General features: G+C 39.5%; 1 protein-coding gene across 2 annotated transcripts in view; it reads right to left on the bottom strand.

Annotated features, from left to right (window-relative positions):
* foxo6b (forkhead box O6 b) overlaps positions 1-11,282 on the bottom strand; it is a 45,703-nt gene extending 34,421 nt beyond the window's left edge. The window contains exon 1 of one of the 2 annotated variants that reach the window (XM_056479655.1): positions 10,068-11,282. In XM_056479655.1, the coding sequence (XP_056335630.1) occupies positions 10,068-10,526 (459 nt within the window). In that variant the 5' untranslated portion in view covers positions 10,527-11,282. Of the gene's footprint in view, positions 1-7,108; positions 7,182-10,067 lie in introns of those variants that run through there. The other variant, XM_056479656.1, reaches the window with a different exon arrangement.
* Between the last annotated feature and the right edge of the window lie 2,555 nt (positions 11,283-13,837).

The following is a 13,837-nucleotide window of genomic DNA, read 5'->3' as shown; positions in this document are numbered from 1 at the left end:
GTTGTTTGCATTACAGACATTGTATATCATTTAGCTCAACATTTTAGGCTTAGGAATTTCATATGGTGAACAATAACACAGATCAAATTCCATAGTAAAGCCTGGTCTAAAAAAGTTAAGAACAAAAATAGATCAAAAATTCAACTAAAAGTTTTTACATGCAATTTGGCCGCTTGGAGGAATGATTGAACAGACGAAAGAAATGCGCATATCCACTCTCTGACACCAGGTGGTGTTTACAGAAAAGCCACATATAACTTTACATTTCTACTTGGAGAATAAAAAAAAATATTGACATGTTTTCAAGCAATGTTTTTAGAAACAATGTAATATTAAAAAAAACATTTTTTTTTAAATCTCTATAGTCTCTATAATCTTATCAAAAAACTGGTATAAGATTACAGTGAAAAAAATAAGATTTTCAACTAAAAACTGAACAAAACAAAAATTGTGTGTGTTTTGGCCATTTATTCACACAGCAATGTCACTGTGGGAGTCTGAAAATTTAAAATTTAGAAAACTAAATTAGGTTAAGGCACATATTTCCAATGAGCCTGAGCTGTTATTTTTAGGGGTGAACCCTAATTCGTTACCCACGGCGCCTGATTTGCACATAGTTGTGCATTTATACTTCTGCGCGCTGTTTGTGTTGTGTTTAACACTCCCGAAACGCTAGCTGGCAGTAAGTTGTTATGTTCCTAGATTTTATGTTTAAGTTCCTTTGACTCCATCCCATTGTCAAATCAGGGCCACAAAGTAAAATCCGCAGAAATGTGAAGTCCAAAGTGAAAACAGTATCACAAACTCACGGTTGACTGAAAAGCAAATCAAAATGCAAGTGACTGGACAGGTTTTGTAAAGGCAATGCTATAAAAAATGTTTAGCAAACTTATATATATATATATATATATATATATATATATATATATATATATATATATATATATATATATATATATATATATATATATATATATATATATATATATATATATATTGCACTGCTTGATATTTATTTGCAGTTCTTAATTTTTGTTCAGACGTGTATTTAAATTTTTTGAGAGGTGCGTGTTAGCATCAGCCACGCAACAGCGTGAAGGCTGCGCCGGAACAATATATGTGTTCATAGAATTTACATTGTACAAATGTATACTAAATTGTCACGTTGTATTTGTCAGCAAATTCTCTAACTGACTGCAGATACCATATCGCTTAAATTACATGCTATGAAATATAACATCATTATTAAAGAAAAATCCATCCCAATGCATCCCTAAATGACACTTAAAGACAACTAGTGTCAATTTAAGCATTAGTTGCACTCTTACTTGTCGTAAGTATTTCTGGTCTGAACAAGCTTCAAAGTGGACTACACTTTGGGTCAGTCATACACACGAAGGTGCCCGACTGGAGCTCGAATGCACCGGTGATATGCACTGGCAGGTTTTCCTCGGCGCATGCATTAATCATGGCTGCTCTCCTCTCGCCCATTACAGCTCATCAATCTCAGTTTGCCCAGTGCTCCGGTGGGGGGGAATCTTATGAAGATCTGATTAAATATGTAAGCACCTGATAATAGCAGCACATGCCAGGCTTCAGAGTCAATTGTCTTTAATGCGTACAGGCTTTAGGAAGTATCTAAGAGACTGTACTGAAGGTCAGAGGTCACAAAGGCGTCTGTTGTTAAATCAAACTTACTTGATTCCCGTGCTGAACCGCTGTGGGCGGCAACACCAGGTGAAAAAATACTCACCAGAGAATCCGAATATAAATCATAGTCCACAGTAGCATTTTTTTCCTGAAAGTGCAGAGACTACAATGAAAAAAGGCGCAAACGGCCGTGTGACACTTGAGGGTGTGTGTGTGTGTGCGCGTGTTAGGCTGGAAATGTGTATGTGTGTTAGAGAGTGTGTGAGCAGAGCTTCATGGCTTTAATTAAGGTGGAATCAGAGCAGGATCTGTGCTGCCGTGATAACGAGCCTCATCTGAATTATTAACGAGAGCTGCACCCCCCTGGACGTGAAATCCCGTCAGACTGTCTCTCACACACGCAAACAAACAATTCCAGAACATGCATATAATAACGCACAAATAGTATCCAGTCTTAAAAGTGTTGCGGTGTAGTACAAGACATCACATTTATCAATTTTATGGAGCAACAGAGTTAACGTTCTAACTTCTCTTATAATTATGACAGAAGTAATAATATTACTGTTTTAACTAGGTCTTGATTACTGGTGACAAATTTGCATCAATTCATTCTGTGTTTTTTGGCAAAATATCAACATTAATACTTGATATTCTTCAAACAAGATTGAAGAACGAACTAAAATGATGTCATTTCTGACAAAATCTGACTGAAACATCATTCATCTTAAGTTTCTGTCGGCAATTCCAAAGTTTATATGGGATTATTTGGAGTTTATTTGGGCTCCTAAACACCTTTGAGCTACTATTGGTCCATGGTGATTATGCAATCTGACTGAGCCCTGAGCTCATAAGATCCTCGAGACCAGGGCTCCCTCCTGCTTGCAGGGCAAGAGTGGAGTTTGAGCTCAAGTAGATCTAGAGAACTCCCCTTTTATTTGTGGCTAATGCCAAATTAGGGATGCTACGGAGAGGTATACTGCAGATTGAAATCTTGTCTATGGTGCTACTTTGGTTTGGTCAATTCACTATGTCGCAAGTTTTTGGACTTTCCAGGGGAAGCCCACATGAGCATAGGGAGAATGTGTAAACTCTGCACAGAAACATCAACTGGCCTGTTAGAGTTTTGGACCAGTGATGTTCTTGATGTGAGGCAACAGTGTGAACCACTGGTCCGCCGTGCCGCCCTATCAAAGAACAGAAAGGAGGAGTGGGGTGGAAGGGGGGATTCTTCAAGCCGAAGATGACTAAGGTAAGGGACTCTGGTTATTTATAATGAGTAGGAATCATCCGATTGATGAATCATGCATTAGCTAATAAAGGACCAGCTGTGATCAATCATAAGCACGTGATCCTCTTGAAATTAGTTTATAAATAAACTTCACTTTGTTTATCATTCCACGGAGATCAGACAGAAGAACAACTCCCAATAAAACTGACACCAGGTTGGCAACATGAATACACTTGGGTTGAGGGTTGAGTCGCAGAGCTGGTAGAGCTGCCTTTGTTGTTGTATTTAGGGTGTACACTATTGTGACACTTTAACAACTTTGCCTACTGCATCATATGGGGTGTTGAAATGTTTGAAAACAGTATGTTGTCACTCAGGCTTTTTCAGTATTCATTTTTATTTTTTGCCCTCAAAGAAGAACAAAAACTTTGTTTGAAGTGTATCGGGACATTTAAGTTGCAGGAACCCTACCAAGAGCATGCTTAAATGACACAATTTTTCTTTGTGTTTTTGAGAAGTTTCACAGAAAAACGACAGTGTTTGTTGATGTTTGGTTAATTTTTATGGATAGATAAGATTGATATTAAATATGTTTGTCCTGTTAAAAATGACTTTCTAATTAACTTTGAATAGCCATTTTACCCTCACCAGCAACTTTATTAGGTGCACCTTACTAGTACCATGTTGGACCCCCTTTTGCCTTCAGAACTGCCTCAATCCTTTGTCATATAGATTCAACAAGGTACCAGAAATATTCCTCAGAGATTTTGGTCCATTTTGACATGATAGCATCACGCAGTTGCTGCAGATTTGTTGCCTGCACATCTTTGATGTGAATTTTCCATTCCACCACATCTCAAAGGTGCTCTATTGGATTGAGCTCTGGTGACTGTGGAGGCCATTTGAGTACAGTGAACTCATTGTCATGTTCAAGAAACCTTCATGTTTATGACATGGTGTGTTATCCTGCTGGAAGTAGCCATCAGAAGATGGGTACACTGTGGTCATAAAGGGATGGACATGGTCAGCAACAATACTCAGGTAGACTGTGGCATTGACACCACCACCAGCATTCTGAATCGTTGATACAAGGCGGGATGGATCCATGCTTTCTTGTTGTTGATGCCAAATTCTGACCCAACCATCCGAATGTCGCAGCAGAAATTGAGAATCATCAGACAAGGCAACTCTTTTCCAATCTTCTATTCTCCAGTTTTGGTAAGCCTCAGTTTCCTGTTCTACACTGACAGGAGTGGCACTCGGTGTGGTCTTCTGCTGCTGTAACCCATCAACCTCAAGGTTTGACATGTTGTGCGTTCAGAGATGCTCTTCAGCATACCTCAGCTCGAACCAGTCTGGCCATTCTCCTCTGACCTCTGGCATCAACAAGGCATTTGCACCCCCTGCCACTCACTAGATATTTTCCATTCTTTGGACCATTCTCTGTAAACGCTAGAGATGGTTGTGCGAGAAAATCCCAGTACATCAGCAGTTTCTGAAATACTCAGACCAGCCCGTCTGGTACTGACAACCATGCCACATTAAAAGTCACTTAAATCCCCTTTCCTCCCCATTCTGATGCTTGGTTTGAACTGCAACAGATCGTCTTGACCATGTCTGCATGCCTAAATGCATTAAGTTGCTGCCATGTGATTGACGTACAGGTGTACCTAATAAAGTGGCCGGTGAGTGTATAAGTATATTAAGAAATTATTCTTAATCAAACCAACAGAGCAACCAACATTTGGCATTTTCCTGGCTCTTTCAACCAATGCCTGTTAGAACATCCTTAATCACTTCTCATAGCTTTTCCACCACAACTCATGTGTCAACACATCAGGTTTTCAAGTTGCAGTCAAATCCTTTTTTCAGATAACAGGATCTCTTTAATGAGTAAATTATCTTTGATTGTTTTGACTTGGGGTAAAGTCAGATCTTCTCCAAGCTTATTAAAGAAGACAGAGACATTTGAATTAAACTGAACTAAATCTGATTCAGTTTAACTTGAATTTAACTACACCAGCATTCTACCACCACTCTGCCTCCTTTCTGACATGCTAAATACTCCACAATTTATAAAAAACTTCTTCTGATTCATTCTTCAGCTATGTAAAGCTGATTTGACACACGGTGTAAAGGTGCTATAGAAATAAAGATGACTTAACTTACTGTGGCTATGGCCAGCCCACCAACAAAACCACCTGACTGACATAATGTAAAAAAACAACAGTTGTAGCTGTGACATGCAAAAGTGCATAGATTCTATTGAATTTTTGCTACCACAGTGATACATAGCCAAGTGTCAGTCTGTTTAAATAATGGTGTATCAGTCTTGGGGTTACACCATTAATGTAAAGGGGGAAAATTAATTTGTTGATTGGCACTTCCTTGGATGTGGAACTGTTTAAGTGTTCAGATCTGTCTTTTTCTAGATTTCAATGTTCATATATTTGGACAAAACTGACAGTAGTATCTACACATTGTGTCTTGTTTTGGGGAGTTTTGTGTGTCCCCCTCGGCACGGTGCAATAATGGCGCCTTCTATGTTAGAGTGTCAACAAGTAATCGCTACTAGATGGCTTATCACACTTTCATTACAAATATTTTTTGGTATTATTTATTTGGAGTTTATACATATATCAGAATTACAGTCAATACAACAACGTCCAATCACTCCAATCAGAAAAGGATTTAGCAGTACGATATGCCTCAAAGTGTTCACGGATATGCATTCTGAGGATTAGATGAGCCATTGTCTCCATACTATATCTTAAGCACTGATCTAATCTCTAGTAATTTCCTCCATTATAATGTATTTCTGCATATCCACTACACAGAGTGTTTTATTTATTCATACATATGTGTTTCTAAAGAAATCCAGCTTCCACACCTTGGTTTTCACTCTGTCAACTGTTGCTGTCACTTCTTCTACACACTCTTTGTGAAAGTAACAGTGACTGTGTTTCTCTAGAGCTGAGGGCTTCCAACTGAGTCACGGCTCTGGCCAAATAGCCTGGCACTGAGTTCTGCCCTGCATCAATGCCAGGCTGGCCAGAGATACCACAGCTGGGGTGGATGAAGAGCCCAGTCAACTATTACAAAATTACTGTCACTGTTAGTCATGAATCTCTGCCTAATTCTCTAAAAGTCTTTCTTTACTGCATGTGCTCGTAATCTTTTCTGCACTTTCTGTGGCTTTATCTCTCATTTTAAGGCTCAAGAAAAGATAAAGTTTCAACAATAAAGCTAAAGTTTTTTTTTTATTATTATTTTTAACTTTTAGATTTAACTTCCATCCCCTTCATTCTATCCCTTCCAGATCTACCGAGTTCACAACAGTTCAGTCATTTCGATCTGAAGAAAGAGTTTAGATAAAAAAAATAAAAATTCTTCTAAAGCTTCTTTCTTCACAGATGATACTGAAAATATTACAGCAACTCATAATATTCAGCATCTCTATGTTTCAGTGCTGAACGATTTGAGTTCTGACCATAGCTTTATGTTCTAACGGTGTACAAATAGATTGTAATGACCACAAATGGCTTTTTTCATCTGTTTCTCAGACATATTATAGTAGTAACATTTAGACTTCAGCTAAAGTCTCCTAATGGTCAGATTTTTGTTGTATTATTGAACAAAACAACTCTCTCCATGCCTCAGACTATCAAAACTATCATCAATATCTTCACATACTGAGTGATCTACACTACATTTCAAATTCATTTTGTAGCTGTAAACTGTTTGTGAATGATTGTACTATTTCTTATTCTTAGTTCCTTTAAAGATTTTAGCGAAAAAAAAAAATACAGGCAAGACAAAGTGATAACTAAATGAAACATGACTGAAATCACCATGAAGTCTCTCGAGGTTTGAAAAATCAACCTCTGAGCTATAAATTTCAATATAGATGAACGCACTGTATAGACAACATATCCAAAATGTTATTTCTGTGTTCACAAGAACCTATAATGTAGACACAAAAGCATTAATGGTGAGCCCCATCACATTACTGATTTTTAAATCCCAGATAAATGCAATACGCACTGGAAAGGGTGAGAAAATGTGATTAGTTCCATACATCTCAACAGTCAGTAACAGGATGTGACACAGTCTTGTTGTACTATTATACGAGATGCTTTGCATCACTGGGCTCATCTAAAAACCTCATGTTATACCACAGATACATAGACATGCTTTAAAGAATGAGAACATAAAAGCAAAACACTTTACCACGGCATCCTTCCATGAACCACAAGCGCTGGTCATCGGAATGAACCATGTGTGTTTACCTCTGCCCTCCTGCCCACCGTACAACAGCCATAATCCAACCCGTCACAGAAAACTCTGAACTATTAATAGCAGCTAATTGATGCCAAAGACGACTAGGCTCAATGTCCGAGCCAGGCCAGCCGAGAGACATGAAACTGGCTGCCACAGTTTCGACAAGCAGCTCTCAGACAGGATTACACAACAGCTATCAGAAAGTACTTTCGCTGGCACTGACAGTATATGATCTCTGCCTGATCCAGATCTATCTATCTATCTATCTATCTATCTATCTATCTATCTATCTATCTATCTATCTATCTGTCTGTCTGTCTGTCTGTCTATCAGTCCGTCCATCTATCTATCCATCATCTATCTGTCCATCCATTCATCCATTCATCCATCGGTCTGTCTGTTGGTTTGGAAGTTATCAGAAAGTACTTTAGCTGGCACTGATGGTATATGATCTCTGCCTGATCCAGATCTATCTATCCATCCATCCATCCATCCATCCGTCCATCCATCCGTCCGTCCGTCCGTCCATCCATCCATCCGTCTATCCATCCATTCGTCTATCTATCTATCTATCTATCTATCTATCTATCTATCTATCTATCTATCTATCTATCTATCTATCTATCCATCCATCCATCTGTCCATCCATCCATCCATCATTGTATCTATCTATCTATCTATCTATCTATCTATCTATCTATCTATCTATCTATCTATCTATCTATCTATCTATCTATCTATCTATCTATCTATCTATCTATCTATCTATCTGTCAGTCTGTCTGTCAGTCTGTCTGTCTGTTGGTTTCATACATGTGGAAGTAAAAATGTGACCCTGGACCAGTTCTTGGTTTAAATCTCAAATATGTTTACATTTATACCAAATGATAACTGAATAATTAAGCTTTATATTTATGTATACTCTACGACAATAGTTGGCTGAGATCTGGAATCTGAAGGTTCCAGAAAAATACTGAGAAGATTGTCTTTAAAATTGTTTAAATGAAGTGCTTAGCAATGAACATTACTTAACAAAAATATAATTCTGATGTATTTACAGTAGAAAGTTAATAAATAATATTCATGAAACATGATTTTTATTTAATAATCTAATTAATCTAATTTTTGGCATAAAAGAAAACAGAAAACTGGTTTTGTGGCCCTGGGTCATATATGTTTGTGTGAGTGTTTTTTTTTTTCTTTTACTTATTTACATTGTTTGTGTGAGCGCATGGCCCTCATGTGTTGGAATTAAATGCGTATTAAAATCTGATGCCAACTGTTACGGGGCCAACATGTGTGAGCATGGTCTGTTTTCCACAACCTTATTTTGATTGAATCAAGTTGTTTTTTTCACCCTGCCAGCCAATCAAATCTCTCGCCTTATGGGAACATACGAGCGACATACAGCTGCGCATCCCTGGGCGGCACAAACAAGTCCTATAAGGAATAAACCAGATTTAATTTCTGTCTAAAACTGTAGGCTTAAGATTAGTTTAGCTCATCTCTTTGTCCTCTGTATCCAATGAGAAAAACAAGGATCTAGCGTGAGGTAAATATCCCATTTAGAAATATTAAAACTCTTGTTGTTTTGATGATGTAATAAAAGGCCTGTGTGTATCAACTATTGCACACACTGAAAAACAAAAACATACTGGAATACCAGAGGATGGAATCCTCTTAAAAACATGCGAGAATGAATATGAGTAAATAGAGAAATATGTTTTTTTTTTTTTTTCTGTACACTATTTTAAATTTAATATTGATGTATAAAGGAAATAAACCTTTATTATTTGTATTAACTGTAGAATGGGAAATCTGTTCCCTAATACAAACATTCGTTGCTTTTCAGTTCTGTTTTTTTCTTATATCTACGAAACGCCTTACTCAAATAAATAAATACAAATGTACAATAAATATGCAAGATATTGGTTGAAAGGCAAAACTTCATAATTGACTGCCTGGATGTTTTGTGATGTGATCTCGGTGATCCAAAATGCTTGACAGAAAGCCACAAACCACAGAGAGAAATAGAATTGAAATTCAGCTGTGTCTGACTATCATTTTCTAACTTAGATGTTGGAGCTGAGGGGAAGAGAGCGAGAGAGACAGACAGACTGAGGTCCCTTGGGTTCTGCATGAAGCATGTGTAGTGAGAGCATGTGCATACAGTTCAGAATATCAAATCTGATCTAATTAAAACCTTTGAACCATATGACACAAAAATGAACAGCTGAAACATCCAGCGTGGTTTATTCGTTTGCCAACCAACGTGGTGCAATTATGCGGTCGCATTTGCTTCACTAAATAACCCTTTTCGATTATGTAATGTTTTAATTACAATTTTACACCGCCTATTTTATTTCCCTTAGTCTTTTGGATGGATGTCAGGTCTGAAGAGGAGACAGCAGAGCGAGGGAGGGAGGGACGGACGGAGGAAGGGAGTTAGGAGGAGGAGGAGAAGGAGGAGGGTGCGTGCTGGAGATCTCGGAACGGAACAGACAGACAGGCGCGCGTGCGTGCGTGCGTGCGTGCGTGCGTGGCCGACGCGCGGGGAAGCTGACCGGACCCATGCGTGTCCCCCAGGTGACCTGCGCCTTACGAGCACGGCCCGCGCGCTCCGGCTCATCTCATTGACGGCGTCACATTCAAGCTCAATGCGTCATAAACGCAACTGTATAGACGCCAATATTACATGTTTAAAATATTACAAGAGCAATGAACTCATTGAACCCGAGCGCGTCTGTTCACCTCCCTGTACTATAGTTATTCGACGCTCTGAAAACGTTTCCAACGCACGAGGTTTCCCCTTCAGCACAACGTGTCAAACACTAATATGTATCTGGCAGCCTTTTGTACGATGCGAGACAAGCACAGAACATGCACATATAATCAGGTGGCAACTGTACCTTCCAGCCGGCTGAGCTATTGCTGTCTCCTTTATCCTTGAAATAGGGCACAAATCGCACCATCCAGTCATAGATTTGCGATAGGGTGAGCCTTTTCTCTGGAGTGCTCTCAATGGCACGCGTGATCAGATCCGCGTAGGACTGGTTGCCCCACGCGTTCCGTCTCGACGACTTGGATTTGCGCAGCTGGCCGGCCACATCCAGCGCGGCGCCGGACATGCATGCTGGGGCGGCCGCGATAGGGGCAGGGGCGCCGGCTGGATGCTTGAACTCCGTCGGCGCCCCACCGCTCCGGCACGCCGGCACATTGCGCGGCTCCACTTTCACAGTCAGCGCACGGCTCTCCTCCTCCGGACACGGCAGCGGCCAGGTGCACGACCTCGGTCGGCAGTGCGGCTCATAGTCGGCGTCCAGTTCAACCTGATGCGCGTCTATCCCGCTGCTCTCCATCATTAACATGCTGCTTTTGCGCGTCAAAAGGCAAGGTCAAGGGGGGGGGGGGGAAACAACAACAATGCGCCCTTAAATCCACTGATGATAGACTGTGTGTGATCTCTCAGTCTGTAGTCTTTTTACACCAAATGAGTAAAAGCAAACGCACCGGGAGCCGTGAATAGACTGCTCATTCTTGTGTCTCTTGTCGGCTGTAATGTACTAAACACGCAAAAGCATCCAATGCATCACGATGTGCAACAGTCTGTCTTCCATATTACTGAACAATTCAGTCACACGCAAGCGGGTGTCCATAGGGCTGAGGTGCTGAAATCACACACCCATCGCTGAAGCGTCTCGTGCATGCAAAGTCCCTTTAATCGCGCGCTCGCACCAACTGTTGATTGCCTTGACAGACGGTCTGACAGACACGCTGGGCAAAGCTTGTAAATCTATCTCATCAAGAAGGGCGAAATCAATTGACTTCCTTTGGAGTCTGGCCACAGTTTCCGTTTGTCTGGAGCTCTCCCGTCCCTTTTTTCTCTGCAGATTTGAAAGCGGTCTCTCACGCGAGCGCAGTCACTATTTTGCAATTGCTGATAGTAGACGCGGCGCGGGTGCCCTAAAAATAGGGTCGCGTGAATGGAGCGGCTCAATTCAGCCGTTGAGCAATATTTTTCAAGGTGTTATTATAGTTGTTGTTATTATTATTTGCCTTAGATAAAATGTTCAGACGAACATTCCTTCCACATCGGTTCACGCCTGTTTGCGGATGACTAGACGGGGCTGTAGCGGCGGATAAATGCTGCTATCAGATAATTGGACGGCGCTTGAATCAAGTCACTCCCTCCAGAACAGGTTTATCCGGGGGACGCGCATCTTCTACCACAAAACATTCATGCCTCTTTAGAAAGATTTACATGTGAAGGATTTGCTTTCAATCTTGTGGCAATTTGATCTTTGAAGCGAACCAGCAATTATAAATTGCACTTGTAGACATATAATACTATTGTAGACTTTTAAATGTTTATTCAAATTAATACAATTCGATAAAAAAAACAAGGAAAAGACACAAAATGTTCCAAATGGTATAAACATCTTTAACTTGATTAACATATCTATTTAATAGCCCATATTGTCTGTTTTAGTAGCTACTACAAACAGTTAAATAAGCAATAGTCTAACCTACAAATAACTAGGCTATATAAATAGTTGTGAATAAAGATATGCAGACCAATGAACACTTAATATCGATACAATGTAATAGATACAATGAACATTTACGTAGCCTATACTCAAGTGCGTAAAAGTGATTTGAGTCATTCCTTAGGTTACTAAGAATCATAATAAAGGAATATATATATATATATATATATATATATATATATATATATATATATATATATATATATATATATATATATATGTGTGTGTGTGTGTGTGTGTGTGTGTGTGTGTGTGTGTGTGTGTGTGCGCGTGTGTGTGTGTGTGTGTGTGTGTGTGTGTGTATAAAGTGTAGTTGGCATTTTCTTTATTGTTATGTTTAATTCTACTTTAAAGACAGTAAAAGAAAACTATTGGCCATAAAAGATAAATTAATAAACGTACACAAAAAAGTGTGTGTCCGTGTTTCCAAGCAGCAAATGCCATATATGTATTTGTTATTTACTTCTTTTCAGTGTTCATATTTGAAAATGCAACCTGTTGCGTTGACAGGCAGGGGAATTTGAGCATGTGACCAGAGAGCGCATGTGAAATCCCCGCGCTCACACTGCGACCTGCACTGGCCATGCATGCATTTAACAGGGTTTTCTGCCCACATGACGTTAGTTCCCATGAAATAAGTCGAGAGCAGCTATTCATGGATTGCTGTGAGTAGATAATCTCCACCCCAACATCATATTATCCATGAGACACACACCGCAGCGCCAAATTTTCGTTTTGCCAAACGTGCTTCGGGTGAGGAGGGGTGCATTTCTTTTGGAAATGATGGCTCTTGGCAAGCGTTTCTCTTGTCTATGAACAAGTGCGGTGGGCGGGACGCGAGTGAGTGTGACATTCGGAGTACAGCTCGTGTGTGACTCGCTGATAAATTGACCGAGGGGATTCCGCCCACGCCGCGAGCCAGAACGCGCGTATCAGATCCTATTGAATCTGACAGGAGGGAGGGGCCGACGGACACGCTCCGCCAATCTACGCCCTCCGCCAAAAGATTCTCTCCACACATTGGTTGTTCCCTGGCACGGGTAGGCGGTAACAGTCTGAATGTATAAAACCCGTAACCCCCTTTTCGGGTGGAAAATCCCCCAACGGTGACGTAACGGTGGACCATTGACAGCTGGTCGTCAATGGCAACCTAATCCTCCAATGCTCTGTAGTGGAATGCTTTCATCATGATTAAATGCTGCTTTTACAACACAAAATGTGGAAAAGAGAGGGAGGGCAAGAGGTACACACAGAGGAAGGTAGGGATAAGAGAGAGAAATGTTGTAAATGAGAACAAACAGAGGTTTAATTCACAACACATGGGCCTGTGGTTTTGGAAAAGAGATTTTTATGCACCACAATGAAGTTGTAACAGGAATGTGGTGTGACTCCTACAGCATGGAATGAAAACACTGCGTTTCAGCCAGTTTAACAGATTTAATGGTGTGCTCGTCTTTGCTGTGAAAGAGCCGTAGGCAAAAACATAAGAACCTACGATGTGATATTGAGGAGATCGGGGCTAGTTGTCACAAACCATTCAGTGTCACCCCTCACAGCTGTGGTGATGTTTATAGGTTTAAAACTTTTAAAAAGTTCTTAAATTGCAATATTTATGTGTGAATTCTGTCCACCATACTGACATACATTCAGAAAAACCTTAGAAAGAATAATGGCTAATTTCATGAAAATCTATAGTTGGAGCAAACTGTCACATTTTTATATATATATATTTAATTAATGTAAACTTTTTTTGTCTGTTAAATGGTTAGTTCACTTGCAAAAAATATCAATAATTACTCACCAACATATCGTTTTAAATCCCTGAGACCTTCATTCATATTTAGGAATTCACAAATTAAGATATTTTAGAGAGCTCCATCATGCTCCATACACACAGCAGACATTCAAAGTCCAGAAAAGGAACCAAAAAGCACTGTAAATATTCTAAATAATTTAAACTTACTAAAAATATTAAAATAAATCTAAACATGAGTGTGAGTAATTAATATATTATTTATTTATTTATTTATTTATTTAATTATTTATATATTTATTAATTATTATTATTATTATTATTATTATTATTATTATTATTATGAGGGGTGGAGCAACTCTGTCATGCCAGCCACATT

The sequence above is a fragment of the Danio aesculapii genome, chromosome 19 (assembly GCF_903798145.1).
Source record: "Danio aesculapii chromosome 19, fDanAes4.1, whole genome shotgun sequence".
NCBI classification, from domain to species: Eukaryota; Metazoa; Chordata; class Actinopteri; order Cypriniformes; family Danionidae; genus Danio; species Danio aesculapii.
The sequence above is the reverse complement of the archived record's forward strand: the minus strand, read 5'-3'. Positions and strand labels throughout refer to the sequence as shown.